We start from the raw sequence: 15,640 nt of genomic DNA, 5'->3' as shown, positions 1-15,640 counted from the left end.
GAGTTCGAAAAACTGTGCACTAACAAGGCCTCGGAGTTCTTCGAGCTCGGCTTCAAGGGCTGCATAACTTAACTCTGGGCCAATGTTTATTTGGAGGCCGAGCACCTCGTGCCATTTCCAAGCTGGGAAAAGGCCCTAGATGACATTCCCGAAGAGGGTGAGGTGGCTGGCAAAGAGGAACTGAAAAGGCGAGGAGGCCAGGAGCCCGAGTTTCCTGCAATTGATGACTTATTCACGAAGTCTTTTCATCTCCTCCGTAACATCATTCGGACCGGGTGGAGGGTTTTTGGCTTGTTTTTGTGCCAACGCTTGCTCCATAGTGGTAGTGATCAACTGAGTTATCTGAGCCATATTGAAATCGAGCAAAGGAGGCAGTGACACATTATTTTAGCCGCTCTGAGTTTGATTGACACTCTTTTCATTTTTGCCTTCTCGATTTGGGCCCCGGCCTCTTCTATCCCTCATCTTCCTCTTCCAAGCATAATCTTATCTCATGTTTCTTCAATTTGTCACAGACGTCGCCAATTGATGGAGTCGAAAATTTTACGTATCGTTGGTTCGATCTGGTGAGTCAAATACTTCACGTTTCTTTTAATTTGTTGTTATCCGAGCAAAGATGTATAAATCAAGAGATGAACGACCTGGATATGGCTGAGGTGAGTCTAACCGAGCTGAATCATGCTGATGAAAAACACGTTAAGGGGCACCGAAAGTGTTTCCAGTGTATCTCCTCTGATGGTTAAGTCAGTTCGGAGAGCAAACTTAAGAGTGCGAATATAATAGTGCTTCTGTAAAGTAATGAGTGAATGCTTCAAAGCATCAAGGATACGTGATATTTATAGAGTTGGGCTTAGGTAGTGTGTATGGTAAGAATTCTAGTATGACAAGTTACTTTGAATATTATATTTGTGCTGATTTTATCTTATCTTCGGTAACTCATGGATTTGAATGGTATATCTCGACTTCTTCGAGATTCTTACCTTATCACAACAGATTTATTCCGGAGTTTTTGTATGGATATGATTTTATTCACCACCATACTCGTTTGAGTTCGGGTAGGCTGGCAATTTATCTCGAACCAACTGCTTGAATGATACTTTATCGATGAAATACTCCCAATCCAAAGTGGTCGGGTATGAGTAATTTACACGGGTTCACCTTCTAGTCGATGCTCGCGTAATTTGGCTGAACCACCAAATCATGCTCAGTTGGTCGGAACCTATTGTGCTCTATCTATCCTAGAACAATGGGTCACGAGACGAACTCCACATGGGTTATTGGGCTTTTACTCTAATCTCAAACGGATTTAATATGGACCTTTTGTTTTAACTCATGGGTCGCGATGCCCATTAGGTCTGACCATCTAAAGTCCGGGTGGTGTAGGAATCATCAGGTATCATTTTCTTTGACACAGTACATATCAATATTGAAATTGATATTAATATATTTTTGTTCTTTTATTTTATTTTATTTATGGCTTAGGAATCAACTTAAATATGATGATATATTTATATAACTTCATACTTATATAAAGAAAAATAATAATATTTTATTTGAATACAATTTTTGTTTTATCTAAAATTCGTTTATACATATTATTTTATCATTTTCGTAAAATATATCTTTCATATTCACACCTGACAAGTTAGGCTCTATTTGGTAGGGTTGATTAAATCGTGATAGATTGTGTATATCCTGTTTGTCTCGATTTTAAAAGAGGTGGACTGACAATGTCATAGATTATTGCACTGTGTGTATGGGAAAATCGGTCCCCCACTCTTGCAAGTATTAGTTGAATCCCTCCCCAGTACAAAAGACAATAGTTGTCAAAATACGAAATTGGCCCTGCATAAAATGAACCAAAATTGACAACCTCTAAACCTAGCTTTTGATTCCCAATCTCGTTGCCGACCGAAAATTTTCTCTGCCACCCACATCTGAAAGAGAAGCTCCGAAATGGAAGGAATGAAGGCAAAAAACATTATCGGAGAACAGATCTGAAGAGACATCCACCTGTTTCGTAGGTGAAGTTTCGAACATTAAATTTTCAAGATTTCGTTTGTTATATGCATAGCATGAAGAAACCCTTTCTAAATGTTTTACGAATTTTGTCTGAAATTTTTTTTACAAGAAAGCTCATTAACTTCATGGTATTAGCAGTGTATTTTTTTTTAACCTTCACACTAGAATATCTGAATTTATTGAACTCGTATGTATGTAATATTTTATTATCTGCGTTTGATGATGAAGCTTTAAATAACTCATATTTGTGAGACTAAATATTTGTCCCCTCATACTTTATGTTTTTTTCTTCGTAAGTGACATGTATTTTTTTGTTATGTACTCTCCTACGATATAGATATATCGTCCTACTAACATGATTTTGTTGTCGTAATGCACAAAATTATATTGATGTAGTAGCTTTGAAATTTTTATTAACCAATTTTGTTGCATATTAAGAAATATTTTTAAATTTTTTTGGCTTTCGAAGTTATTTTGCGAATGGACAGTAGACGTCGTTACACTATTCTGTTTGTTCTGCTACACCACATAATGATTCGTACGTTTTGTACGGTATGTCTGTTAATACGACATCGTACGAGATTACTCGCAAAACGCCGAAGTCAAGTACGTAGAACATCATCTTCCTACACCATGAGTCAAAGAATGACTTCACAAATAAACCATATGCGTAGGATTATCGAAATTGGAGATGTTCAATGTGTTGTGAATTTGAGGATGAATAGAAATGCATTTGCCAATTATGTTACTTGCTAAATCATGTCGGGGGCTTGGGAGATTCTAGATATGTTAGGATTGAAGAAAAAGTGGCTATGTTTTTGTCTATCTTGGCACATCATAAGAAGAATCGAATAATTGGTCATGATTATGTACGAAGCGGTCAAACAATCAGCGCTCATTTCCATGAAGTTCTAGGCTCGGTCCTCAAGTTACATACTATACTGCTTGTGAAGCCTTCTGCAATCGATGACACCTGCACGGACGAGACATGGAAGTGGTTCAAGGTAATATTTAACTATGTTTTTTTTAGATGTCAAAAGAGAAGAAGGATATGTCAAGCATACCGATGTGCAATACCGAGAATGACATATGATTTTTATATGCGTAATTAAATTTTTCTCAGGGCTGTGTTGGTGCGTCGGATGGTACCTATGTAAATGTTCATGTCCCAATTTCTGAGAAAGGAAAGTATAGAACTAGAAAAGGAACCATTTCCGTTAATTATCTTGGGTGTGTGCAACCGAGATATGAACTTCATTTACGCACTATGTGGGTGGGAAGGATCGACAGCAGATGCAAGAGTTCTTCGTGATGCATTAACTCGGGAAGATGGACTGAAAGTTCAAAGAGGTTAAATTATTTGTTTTAATATTGTGCTTTCTGGTCACTATGTGGTATTTATGTTACCATGAATGTAAATCATTATTACTTACTGAAATAATATATGACTTTAATTGTAGGTTGTTATTACTTGTGTGACAATGGATACGCAAACGTACATGGATTTTTGACTCCATATAGACGAGTACCATACCATAGGGATGCTTGGGGCAATCGTACATGTGCCCCACAGAATTTTAAAGAGATGTTCAATTGGAAACACAGCAAAGCGAGAAATGTGATAGAAAGAGCTTTTGGTTTGCTTAAAAAAAGATGGGCTATCATGCGAAGTCCTTCTTCCTACCCATTGAAAATGCAAAATAGAATCATTATGGCTTGCATTTTGTTACACAATTTCATCCGATCTCAGATGCCGGACATGCTTCTCGAAGACATGGAAGATGACACAGTAAACCCACCTTCCGAAACCGATGATGAATTCGTTGACAATTTCAATTCCTCTACTGCGTGGGATATGTGGAGAGATAACTTTGCGATGTCGATGTACCCCAACTAATACAAAGTTGTTTTTTTTGGAAGTGTGTTTGTAAACTTACTTTCGTTTTGAATTATGATACCGATGGTGTTCGCGTATGTTTGCAACCGTGGATGCACAAATGTTATGTAGCAATAATTTTCTATGAAATTGGAGACATTTTATAAAGAATTTGTTGTTATGTTATGTTTTTCCGTATACCATGCAGTTTTCTATTTTTTTCATATATCTCATGTATTTTTTATGTTTCCTAGGAATACGACAAAGGAATACCTAAAGCGATGGATAGCTTAGCAACAACCGAGAGCATTAATTGTCAAGGTAAAAAGGCAGATAATTCGCGTCGTTGTTGGACAACACCTGAGGAAGATGTGCTAATTGTAGCTTTGAAAGATGTAATAAGCAAAGGATATAAAAGTGAAAATGGATTTCGCAATGGCTACTTACCTTTATTGGAATCGGCCATGAAAAGTGCGTTTTCGGATACTGATATATGTGGCCATCCACATATAACTTCCAAAATCCACGTGTGGAAGAAAAACTATAGTTCTTTGTCGTCTATGTTAGCCAAAAGTGGAATTGGGTGGAATCAGACGGAAAACATGCTTGATGCTACAAATGAGGCGTGGGAAGCACAATTGAAGGTAGTTGGTTCCCATAAAATTGTTTGCATTCTATTTTTAAAAGTTATGTGATGTCATTGCAAAACATGTTGTAGGTTGACAACATTGCACGTGTTATGTGATACAAGCGGTGGCCATACTATGAAGACTGGTGTGAAATTTTTGGTAATGATAGGGCAACAGGTAGCCGAGCGGAGAGTTTTGTAGCTGCTGTCCATGATGTGTTAAATTTGACAGAACAAGTACGTAATGATGTCCAAGTTCACATGGAAGATATATATCGGCCCATGGAAGGAGATGGAGAATCAATGTCTGTAAATCATACATCACCGTCCAACCCAAGTGTAGGTACCAAGGTGAAGTCAAAGAAACGGAAAAAAATAAATGAAGGTGACGATAAAATTGTTGTTGCAATCAATAACTTAGCAGATATCACGAAAGAGACAATGTCCAACCTCATAAAAGAAATGGATGTGGAGAAGAAGTTAGCTGAATCACAGATAACAAATGCTATGGACAGCGTGCTGGACACATTACAAACCATTACGGAGTTAACTTCTGATGAGAAAGTCCGTGTTGCGGAGATGTTGGTGGATATCCCGAACAAAATAAGTCTGTTCTTGAAGCTCGATCATGACGGTAGGCTTTGCTTAAGCAAAAGGCTGTTGAATCCATAAGTCTTGTTGGTATGTGTTTTGAAATTTTTGATGGGAAAACGTTTTGGTATGTCGTTGAATACAAATACGTTTTGTATGCTCATTTTGGTATGAATTCGGTGTGTAACTTAACTACATTTTAAGTGTGTTTTGTTAGTTACGATCGTACCTTGGTGTTTGTAGAAGTTGTATTGACAGTGGCTTATATGTGTACGTGTACTATCTGGGTCGTGTTCTATTACTTTTTTTAGCATGTTGCCATTCTAATAGCACATATAATGAACCTACTTCAAATTGGGAACAAAATATTCGTCCCTTGGTTGCAAATATAATGACCCGTGTGCATGTGACTTTAATCCAAGGATTACAGTATATTCTTTACATGAGTCTTCCATTACATGTCTCAAGTTTGTTGTCCTGAAACACATTTTTTCCTTTGTTTGGGACTCTATGGGGAGACTTATGTAAATTAGATTAATCAGTAGGCCGGCACATCAAGTTATATTAGATCGACAATTATTATGTGTAAATGTTTCTTGTGCGATTACAACAGCTGTTTATTAAATACCCAATTTTACAAATAAAATAAACAAGTTCAAACATGTTGTCAATTAATAAAAGCTATCGAAATAGTGCTCAATTTCAGATGTTTAATAAAACAACGATTGCATTAGTTGGGAACAAATATTTATACAAACATAGACAATATTACATAGAAGTAGGATGCTTGTTCAGTACATATCATGACACCAACAACAAAAAACATTAAAATAACCTAAACGTAGTGTCATGTTGTCTTTCTGTGCATATAACCAATGGATTTCATGACTAGGAAACTAACACTAGTACAATACACCGATTAAACCTTAGGACACCAGTACGAAAATTTAGAAAAACGGCAGAATACAAACAACTACAGCAACTTCGAAAGCAAACTGCAGCACACAAAACATCCAATAAAATGATCTACACAGATGACATCTGTAGATAGTCTCACTGTGCATCTTTCTCGTCGTCGGAGCTATCAAGTACAATATACGGAGTTGTGTCATTCCTGATCACAAGCCGCTTTGAAGAGTTAGCTGTGGGATTGTTTACACAACGTTTTCTCGAGGTGTTTATAGGCAGCTTCATAGAAATATTGTAGTCATCCATCCACTTGCAATGTGTATTGTCCTTCTGTGTCGTGGACTTCAACTGAACTGATGGCCTTTTGTTGGCAGCAGGTTGAATCTTCTTCTGGTCAAAAAAAACTATCTCTTTCTGCTTCTCATCTTCGTCGTCTGAGAGGGTAACAACTTCGACTCTGTACTTCGTTGTTACACTTTCATCGGAAGCTGCATTGTATGTCACTGACATTGTGTGCCTGTTGACAATAGCTTTCAGAAACTAAGAACACTCACTGGATTTGCAACGTAAAAAGAAAGCAACATGGTATTTAAGGAGTGGAAAAGTAAATTAACCATTAAATATAGTTACCAACCCAACTATAAATGCAAGTCATTCAAAAGGGAAATTGTAATACAATGATGTGATATACCAATATAGGTCAACACCTACTCAAATTAAGAAAAATCATGATCACAAAGTTAAAAAAAAAAAAAAGAAAAACACGTTTTTCAACAAGTAGGCATATTATATTGTCAACGAAATAATAAAACATAAAAAAAACTGGGCACATTATACAGTACACTTTGCACAGCGTGTACCACCTTGGTGATACTTCAAGTAATAGAGAAATTCAGTTTACTACTTTTTTAATACAACAGGAAGAAATATAAACATTGTGCCACTATTATATACTCCTAGTTTTATTGTTATGCACATGCAAAATGAAAATAAATTATTAAAGTAATAAAATATTGAAATATTGAGAAACATACCTTACTGTTGAGTGATTCCTGTACATATAGACATTGCTGAACTATCATTTGATGTTAGTTTCATAGTCATATAAGTTGGAAGAATCCATGAAACAAACAAATTTTTAACGAACAATCAGTAACAGATTGAATAAAAACTTGCACACACTGCATTAATAAGGAACTTACGGAAAATACATGGCAAATAGGGTTCAACGATGCAGTGTTTCATTTTTATAAGCATACGTAGACAACATATATCACATTCTAACGACAAGGATTATGATGAGTAGAAAAAAGACACAGATCAACGCGCAAAGGAATCCGAAACAGCAACAAGCTTGTTCACGTCCATAAGCTGTGCTCTTCATTGTCTCAATGGGTAAATCTTCTCTTGCGGATGACCTGGCACATACAGTTTCGTCAAATTTATTCGCAGAATACGGATGACCTTGGTTTGAAGGAGAATCATATGGGCTACTGTTGCGTGTTTTCACTACCGCAAGTGTACGGTGTCAAGTTTTAGTACTGGTTAGAGTACATATATCGATCCCACGAGGAGTGTATGTATAAATGTATATCAGTGCTTGTAATTAAAATAGTCCAAAATTTATCTAGACAATTCGATAGAATGGTTGATTTACTTAAACAAATAGATTGAAAACAAATAATTAATCTAATACCAGATAGAAGAAAATATCAAGGAGAAAAAGTATCTAGAGAAATGATTTCACTAAGTTTCTACAATAATTCTTCCTGGTTGAATTTAAATTCCTGAATTCCTATTATTTAATGGCCAAGAACACTTACATATTTTATTCACCCTTTCCCAAGTGACGAATAAATTGTACCAATTAAACTTCGATTCAATTATTCCTAATAAAATCTACGTTTAATTGGTAAAGGCAAACAATGTTCTTACCTAAGCCTCGCTAAAGTTATACGCCTTCCGAACGATATAAACATTCAACGATGTGTCTCTAATGATCTATAATCCTAGTCCCTCTCCCGAGTTGTAGAACTAATCAGACAACATACAATTTATGGCCAGTAAATTGCAGTCAACTCAATACAAAGAAACACAATTAAACAGAAAGGAATTCAATCATACAAATAACCGAGTCAAATTATCGTTTCCACAAAGCTACGTCATTCTCTAGATTAGGAAGTTAGTTCATGACGAAATTGAAATAAAAACAACGCATGTTCAAAGTTTTAGACATTGAAATACGAGAAATGATAAACACGAAAGACAGATAACAAATCCGAAGTGTCGTCTCTGTCCCCAGATTCGTCGCTCTTCGTCTTTGTAATTGATCTTCGTGTGTCTTGCCTTCGTCTCGCCTTCGCTCCGAGTTTTCTCCCTGTATTTTCGTCCAAAAACGGCGTCCTCTTTCTCTGAACCCTCATTTCTCTTTTTATATCCCTCTTCCGGGCCTTAAGTCGAAGCCCATTTAGTCTTGTTTCGCCGCCATTAACGCCGCGGCGCTTAGTAAGTGGCGCCTAAGCGCCCGTCGTTCGTGAGCGTTAGCGCCGCGGCGCTTGTTCCTTAGCGCCTAGGCACTTGTTCTTCGGCATTGAGGCGCCATGGCGCTGGTGGCGCTTGTCTCTCGGCATGCTGGCGCTGCGGCGCTGATTTTGTAGCGCTGCAGCGCTAGTCTTTCGCAAATTTACGCTAAAAAACATCCCTGATTGCTCTCCAACATCCCAAAATTGTATATTCCCTGCACTACACAAAAAAAGCAAAAACCAAGCATAAATCTGCTCGAAACCAGCATAGATCAAATGGATTAACAGTAAAATTAAGTGCAATTCTTGCACTTATCAGCTACATGATGAATTCATTGTGTTGTGCATACAACACCTTCTATTACTACTAGAACATGAATCATCTTGAAAAGCATTTGAGTTGCTTTCGTTGTTAAACGATTGTTCAGCGGTCGATGTTGTATTTCTGCCATGGTACTCATTGTACCAAAAGAATCTCTTCCGATGTTTTAGTCCCACGGGCCATATGTAGTATTGTTGACCAAGACGGGTTGAGTAGTTACCAGCCGTCCTTAAAACTATGGCCCCGTTCCCACACTCACATTGTGGTGGCATTTTCAATTTCATGACACCTACGCAAAAACAAAGAATGGTGTTTGACATTTTATGTCCTCGTAAATTACAAACGGAGTAGTTCAATTGTTGTGTTACAGCAAAATTACAAACAATGATACACGAGAATCATGTTATAACAATTTATACTGTCTTAAATAAAACTTTGCAAGAAATTGTTTGCCATAGAAGTGAAATCATCCACTTGTACCCAGTGAAATTTAACAAATGTATCAACATGGAAGGAGATTATAGTCAACCACTATGATATTTTAATGAATTTGTTTAAAATTGCGTACTGCATTCGAAATACGTTAATTTATGAAGATCATAAATTAATCAGAAAAACTTATTCTTACCTTCCAATTTTTTCTGCAAATGGGTTTGTACGACAGCTTCCAAACAGATTTATAATTTCGTCGCTGACAAAAATTATTAAATCAGAAGTTTGTAAAAAATGACTTACACAAACCATACATCTTTAACAGATTGCAATCGGCCATCTCCAGATCTATAAACTTGTGTGTTCTGTGTAAAACATACAAAGAAAACAAATCGCGTTAATTGCATATATGAAAATACTCATACCCAACCAGAATCGGAAGTCCGCGTTTAATAGTGCTTCTTGCATTCACCGTTCATTTTCTTTGAAGCGATGTAGTAGAAGAAAAATCGCTGTCGACCTTATCTTCAAGGGAAGACTTTGAACAAGATATTTTCTACCCTCTGTCAAAATGAATAGGGTATGTAATTTTGTCATTTCGATTGTGGGATAGGGATTGACTATTGAAGGATATTGTGAGAATTAGTTTGAGGTACTGAGGGCATTTTTGACAAACAAAAAGTTATCCAAAGTAATAAAAATTCTACCACACACAACATAATTAATCAAATAATATTACACATCATTCTTTATCAACTACATATCAATCAAATTATTAATCATTTAATTATCTCATCACATGTACTAAACGGAGCCTCGGTGTAGATTACAATCAAGATACAATGCACGATGTTAACTGAGTTAGCCATCACTATCAGGTCTTAATGCTGTGAAACGTTCAAAACCAAGGGGGAAAAAAAAATAATAATAATACAAAAATTTAAAAAAAGAGACAGCTCTCGCATTTCTAGTAATTTTTATTGGATCACCACTTGGCACTCGATTCAGCACCCAGCAGGGGTAACTTTGTCCTTTACTAGTCTTTTCCAGGTTCCTTGCACCCCTCTGTTTTTCCTTCTACTCCCAACACCTCCTTTCCGAGCAAAAACTATTTAAGAAATGGCAACAACCATAAGACAAATTCCATTTCCAATTTTACCCTCACGAAATCCTAATTTCTCCTTTCTCTCCCTCTCCCCTAATCTCCATCATTTCAGCAATTATACGCCTTCCGCCTTCCGCCGCAGACCCCGACGTAAGCCGCCGCCGTTCTCCGACATGTCTGCCACCTGTACCTTTTCTATCCACCTCTCTCCGCGGAGAGTTAGAATCCGAACCCTTGCTAGAATCCAGATATCGTAAGTCTTGTGTGTGTGGGTATGTATTTCGATTTGTTTTACATTTTGCGTGGTGATTGAGATTCAAGGTTGCATCTTGATCCGTAATGATTTGTTAATTGCTTTTGTTGGCTGGTGTTCTGTGTTATGGGAGTTATCTGAGAAAGAAAGGTGTTCAGTTTTTTAGGATAATATAGTTTGAAGCGAGTATTTGTCTTCAGATTTATGTTGACGGTCGTTGGCTTCTCACTTGGGGTTTTAACTTAGGTGTGGATCAATAATCGTTTAACAAGTAAGAAGCGATTTGCAGCTTTGATCTACTGCTAGATGCGAAAGAAGTAATTCGAATTAGAATTAAGGTCTCGAGGAAGATGAGATTGTGATACTCTTGTTTATTATGAATTGCCACTTAGAATCAAATGGACTTCTTCTCTGCTTGGCATCTTTTTCTGATCATGTTCTGATTTTGACGACCTTCCACTTTTAGAAGTTGGAAAAATAAATAAATTAGGAACGGAGCTTGAAGCATTTTAAATGTAACATGGATTTTAAAAGTTATTATATGCTCATAAGAAGTGGGCCTCACTTAAGGTGAGTCTCAGCTTTGAGCCTTGATACTAGCTAGGGGGGTACATCCATTTGATGAAGTGTATGCCTTAACTATGAAGCAAGCGCCTAATAAGTACGCAGTAAATGTAGTGTGAGTAAATTCAGTGTGAAAGAATCAAGATAATAGTTATTTATTTTGCTTGTAGATTAATCAATGTTTGTTTGTTTATTGACATTTAATAACTTATAAAGTAAATACTAGCTCTATGTGTTGTCAATTTCTTCAAATGTTTAATTCTTTAATATTATCCCTTAGGGTGTTTCGCTTGACTAAGACACGTGACTAGTTCGACCCTTTCGACTAAGTGCTAAGATACTCATATGCCTTAGAGAGCCTTGCTCTTCTAATAACTATGCACGAGTGTTCAATAGCCATTTCATTGTGGTACTTGCCATTCCAAAGAATTTCACACTTTTTATGAGAACTTGATACTATAAATCGAATGTTTTGGCCATAAAATAGTTCTTTTTATTTTTTTGCATGTAATGCTGCTATGATTGTGTTGCAGATTATTTTGTAAAAGCTCTAGTATTGCTTCAAGTTTCATCTTTATCCCTGTCTCTCTCATGCCTGTTCATTAACTTGTAGGGAAAGCGGAAACATTGGCAACCGAAGTAGATGAAGAGTCCACCTCATCCAGTAACAATGGCGTTCGCAAAAGACGATATTCTGTGAAGTCCGTCCGATTATTTGGTGTGGACTTAACCCCGGATAATATTGCTGTTGCTATGGTATATTTTGTCCAAGGTGTTCTGGGTCTCTCTAGGCTTGCAGTCAGTTTTTACCTAAAAGATGACCTCCATCTGGACCCTGCTGAGGTAATCATATTTGTTGGATTAGGTCTCAGTTCATGCGTGGATGTGCTAAGTTTCGAAACTTAGAATCATGTGGATTTTGGAAATTAATAAATCCGTGGATTTTGGAAATTGTGTTTATTTATGTTACGTCTGTATTAGGAAACAAAATGGAAATGATACATTTATTTATAAACAAATGTCAATTTTAGTCTTGTATGTATCGATGTGACATTTTTAGACTATATGTTTCTTTAGATCAATTATAGTCCCGTAGCTATGTTTTTTTGATCAATTTTAGTCATTCTTTCCAAAATAGTATAATTAAATGATCAATATTATTGTTAAATTATTACAAGTACTTGGTTAAAAAAATTTCTTGAGATATGCACGTGTGTTTGACAACGTAATTATAAATTTTAACAATGATATTAGCCATATAGTTACATGATTTTGACGAAAAGAACTAAAATTATAGAAAAAACATAGTTACTGGACTATAATTGATTTAACGAAACATACAAGACTAAAAATGTAACAAACCAATACATACATGACAAAAATTAACATTTTTTATCGTTACTGTGAGCGGAGGGGGTTTGATGGGTATCAAACTTGAGACCTGTCCCACTGTTGGTGGCTTTTATACGCATTGTTGTTGCTGATACACGTTATCATGGAAGAATCATGATGTAAAAGTACTAGTTCGGAGAAATTTCTTTCATGCATTGATTGAATCTGATTTGAAAACAATTTTGTCTGTTTTTTTGTTTTCCTGACAACATATTGAGTACTTAGCTTTGCATGGTTGACTAGACAGCTGTCATATCTGGTGTCTCATCGTTGCCGTGGCTTGTTAAGCCCCTTTATGGTTTCATCAGGTGAGTATTAACTCACACTGTGTTTACTTTTTCATGTTACTAATTTCCTAACCTTTACTCTGATGCATTGTTTTAGTGATTCCATTCCACTTTTTGGGTATCGGAGAAGGTCATATTTGGTTCTTTCCGGACTTCTGGGAGCTCTCTCATGGGTGTTGATGGCCACCTTTGTTGACAGCAAATATGGTGTTGCCTTCTGCATACTTCTTGGATCTCTTTCTGTCGCATTTTCAGATGTTGTTAGTACTTCTTCCCTTTAATTTTGGAGATAGATAAAAATGACTGCCATCGTGCTTCTTATTTGAATCTAGTAAACTGGGATGGAAATTATAGTTTGAACTCACCAAAGTATGTTGCTAGTTTCATTTCTTTAATGAGTTTATTGATGTGTTATGTTAGTGTGACCTGTGATGGAGCTTCGCTGAGTCCAAAAGTCCTACATGAGCTTAAAAGATTGGAGTTTCAGAGGCATTACTATGTGGCATTGTTGTTGGTCTTTGGATGTCATTTAATATAGTCGTCATAAACCTGTTAAGAGAAAAAATCTTTCAGGTTGTGGACTCGATGATAGTGGAAAGGGCTCGTGGTGAATCACAAAGCACGTCAGGATCTCTTCAGTCTTTATGCTGGGGTTCCTCAGCTTTCGGTGGAATTGTGAGTTCCTATTTTAGTGGCTCTTTGGTGGGTACGTACGGTGTTAGGTATGCCATGCATTCTACACTTGTTATTTTCATCATTTTTCTTGTGTTGGTTCATCCGCTTCAATTCGCTTCTCAACACTCGCAGGTTTGTCTTTGGACTAACAGCCGTGCTTCCACTGATAACATCTGCAGTTGCTGTTCTTGTTAAAGAGCAGCCAGTTCTTGGCTCAGCTAGAGGGGAGAGTTCTGGGTTTGTTCAAACCTCAAAACATAGTATGATTCAACTTTGGGATACCGTTAAGCAGCCCAATGTATTTCTCCCAACTGTGTTCATTTTCCTATGGCAAGCAACTCCGCATTCTGATTCTGCCATGTTTTACTTCACGTATGTTGATTCATGTTTTTGTGGACTTGATTTCAACACCCCTCGATTTCATTTTTGCAGATAACTATGAACTTAAATGTTTCATGTTTCCAGGACAAATAGACTTGGTTTTACACCTGAGTTTTTGGGACGTGTGAAGCTTGTAACTTCAGTTGCATCCCTTGTTGGTGTTGGGCTCTATAATGGTTTCTTGAAAAGTGTTCCTTTGCGGAATATATTTCTCGCAACTACTCTCATTGGTACCGCTCTTGGGATGACTCAAGTATGATTTTTGTATGCTTCAATATTCTTTTTTTCAGTTTTTGACTCACTCTTTCATGCATTTGAATTAGACTTCTGCGACTTTCTTGTAGGTTTTTCTTGTTACTGGATTAAATCGGCAGTTTGGTATAAGCGATGAGTGGTTTGCTATTGGTGACTCATTGATATTGACAGTTCTCGGTCAGGTACTTTTTCCCTATCATTGAAAATCAGATACAAGTTATGCAGTATGGATTGATCATTTTTTAAATGCAACTTTGCCACCAAAATGAAAAATTAATCTTTAATATTTTGAAAACAACATTTTATCCTGCCAAATAAAACTAAACAATCTCTCTAAAATTTATAATGGATTCTTGATGTTGAGTTTTCTTGTAGGCATCATTCATGCCGGTTCTAGTACTTGCTGCAAAATTATGTCCTGAGGGCGTGGAAGCAACTCTGTTTGCGACGCTGATGTCCATATGCAACGGTGGGAGTGTTGTTGGGGGACTCATGGGAGCTGGACTTACTCAGCTGTTTGGCGTGACAAAGGACAGTTTCGACAACTTAGCTCCTCTCATAATTCTGTGCAACCTTAGCTCTTTGCTACCACTGCCCCTCCTCGGCCTTCTTCCTCAAGATGCTCCGGATGCCGATGCCAAAGAAAACAGTGACATTGAAATGAAATCTAACTGAATCAGCAGGATTTTGATGGTCAATGCATCCAGGGACCATTTTTCTTCTGATTGTAATGCAAACTGGGATAGATCTGAGCATTTTCTATAGTGTTTAGGATACTACGTATACGTGGAAAAATACTTGAACCAATTACCATGCAAATAGTGGTAGTTTATACATGCAAATGGACCAGGTAAAATAATTTATATGGACTACATATAAAATTCATGTGTGATCTGTGGTAACCTCATTGTAGGGTTGAAAGCACCCCTCGCAGGATTCCTCTCACGTGGCCTCACACGGGCACATTTTCAATTTTTTCCCCAAAATATGTTTCTATCAGCTTTTGCATTTCTCTAGACAAATATATTATTTTTAATTCACATTTTTTCATTCCGAAAAATACCTAAATTTAAAATTATACTCTAATCTGACAAATTAAATTTTTATTTCTTAAAATATCCAGAAACTATTAAATTTGGTTATTAAATATTTTCTCACATGGCGTTAAAATATACAATTAAAAAAAAGTTTTCTTTATAAAACAAAACTATAATTTATATGCATGCGTACGTACGAGTATTATATTTTTCAAGAAAATCACATTTAAAGAATTCATTTTTAAAGCACCCTTAGTCATATACTACTAGGCATATACTTTTAGGGATGTTTAAATTCAGGTTAAAACCAAAAAAAAAAAATGATCAAACTAAAAATTTTGGTTTTTCGGTCCAGTTTTTCGATTTTTCGGTCCAGTTTTCGATTTTTC

The 15,640-nt window shown here is 36.5% G+C and overlaps 2 protein-coding genes across 6 annotated transcripts; both read left to right on the top strand.

The window, feature by feature from the left end:
* Positions 1-1,653: 1,653 nt before the first annotated feature.
* On the top strand, positions 1,654-5,254 carry LOC140833358 (uncharacterized). 3 transcript variants are annotated; one of them, XR_012118432.1, is made up of 4 exons: positions 1,654-2,024; positions 2,807-3,026; positions 3,146-3,372; positions 3,483-3,931. XR_012118432.1 is itself a non-coding variant. In XM_073197723.1 (3 exons), exons 2-3 carry the CDS (start codon positions 4,180-4,182, stop codon positions 4,641-4,643), a joined length of 390 nt encoding a protein of 129 aa, XP_073053824.1. In that variant the 5' UTR covers positions 1,654-2,024; positions 4,153-4,179; the 3' UTR covers positions 4,644-5,254. The 3 variants fall into 3 exon arrangements, 1 of the variants encoding a protein (XP_073053824.1); XR_012118431.1 differs by having other exon boundaries at positions 2,492-3,026; XM_073197723.1 differs by lacking the exons at positions 2,807-3,026; positions 3,146-3,372; positions 3,483-3,931 and adding exons at positions 4,153-4,542; positions 4,617-5,254.
* A 5,206-nt stretch (positions 5,255-10,460) lies between these two features.
* LOC140833849 (folate-biopterin transporter 1, chloroplastic) lies at positions 10,461-15,021 on the top strand. 3 transcript variants are annotated; one of them, XM_073198300.1, is made up of 9 exons: positions 10,461-10,660; positions 11,838-12,067; positions 12,860-12,924; positions 13,001-13,163; positions 13,477-13,625; positions 13,711-13,950; positions 14,044-14,212; positions 14,304-14,396; positions 14,590-15,021. In XM_073198300.1, the coding sequence occupies exons 2-9, from the start codon at positions 11,978-11,980 to the stop codon at positions 14,887-14,889; spliced, it is 1,269 nt and encodes a 422-aa protein (XP_073054401.1). In that variant the 5' UTR covers positions 10,461-10,660; positions 11,838-11,977; the 3' UTR covers positions 14,890-15,021. The 3 variants fall into 3 exon arrangements, with proteins under 3 accessions (XP_073054401.1, XP_073054402.1, XP_073054404.1); XM_073198301.1 differs by lacking the exon at positions 10,461-10,660 and adding an exon at positions 11,615-11,633; XM_073198303.1 differs by lacking the exon at positions 10,461-10,660 and adding an exon at positions 11,616-11,633 and having other exon boundaries at positions 12,864-12,924.
* Positions 15,022-15,640: the final 619 nt, after the last annotated feature.

The sequence above is a fragment of the Primulina eburnea genome, chromosome 6 (assembly GCF_022965805.1).
Source record: "Primulina eburnea isolate SZY01 chromosome 6, ASM2296580v1, whole genome shotgun sequence".
Taxonomy (NCBI): domain Eukaryota; kingdom Viridiplantae; phylum Streptophyta; class Magnoliopsida; order Lamiales; family Gesneriaceae; genus Primulina; species Primulina eburnea.
This window is presented reverse-complemented; position numbering and strand designations above follow the sequence as displayed.

Excerpts from the sequence above, each read along its gene's own strand:
- LOC140833849 (XM_073198300.1), top strand. The coding sequence starts at position 11,978 with ATGGTATATTTTGTCCAAGGTGTTCTGGGTCTCTCTAGGCTTGCAGTC. Across the intron at positions 13,164-13,476 it reads CTGTCGCATTTTCAGATGTT|GTTGTGGACTCGATGATAGT; the intron begins GTTAGTACTTCT and ends AAAATCTTTCAG. Across the intron at positions 13,951-14,043 it reads TCTGCCATGTTTTACTTCAC|GACAAATAGACTTGGTTTTA; the intron begins GTATGTTGATTC and ends TCATGTTTCCAG.
- LOC140833358 (XM_073197723.1), top strand. The coding sequence starts at position 4,180 with ATGGATAGCTTAGCAACAACCGAGAGCATTAATTGTCAAGGTAAAAAG. Across the intron at positions 4,543-4,616 it reads CGTGGGAAGCACAATTGAAG|GTTGACAACATTGCACGTGT; the intron begins GTAGTTGGTTCC and ends AACATGTTGTAG.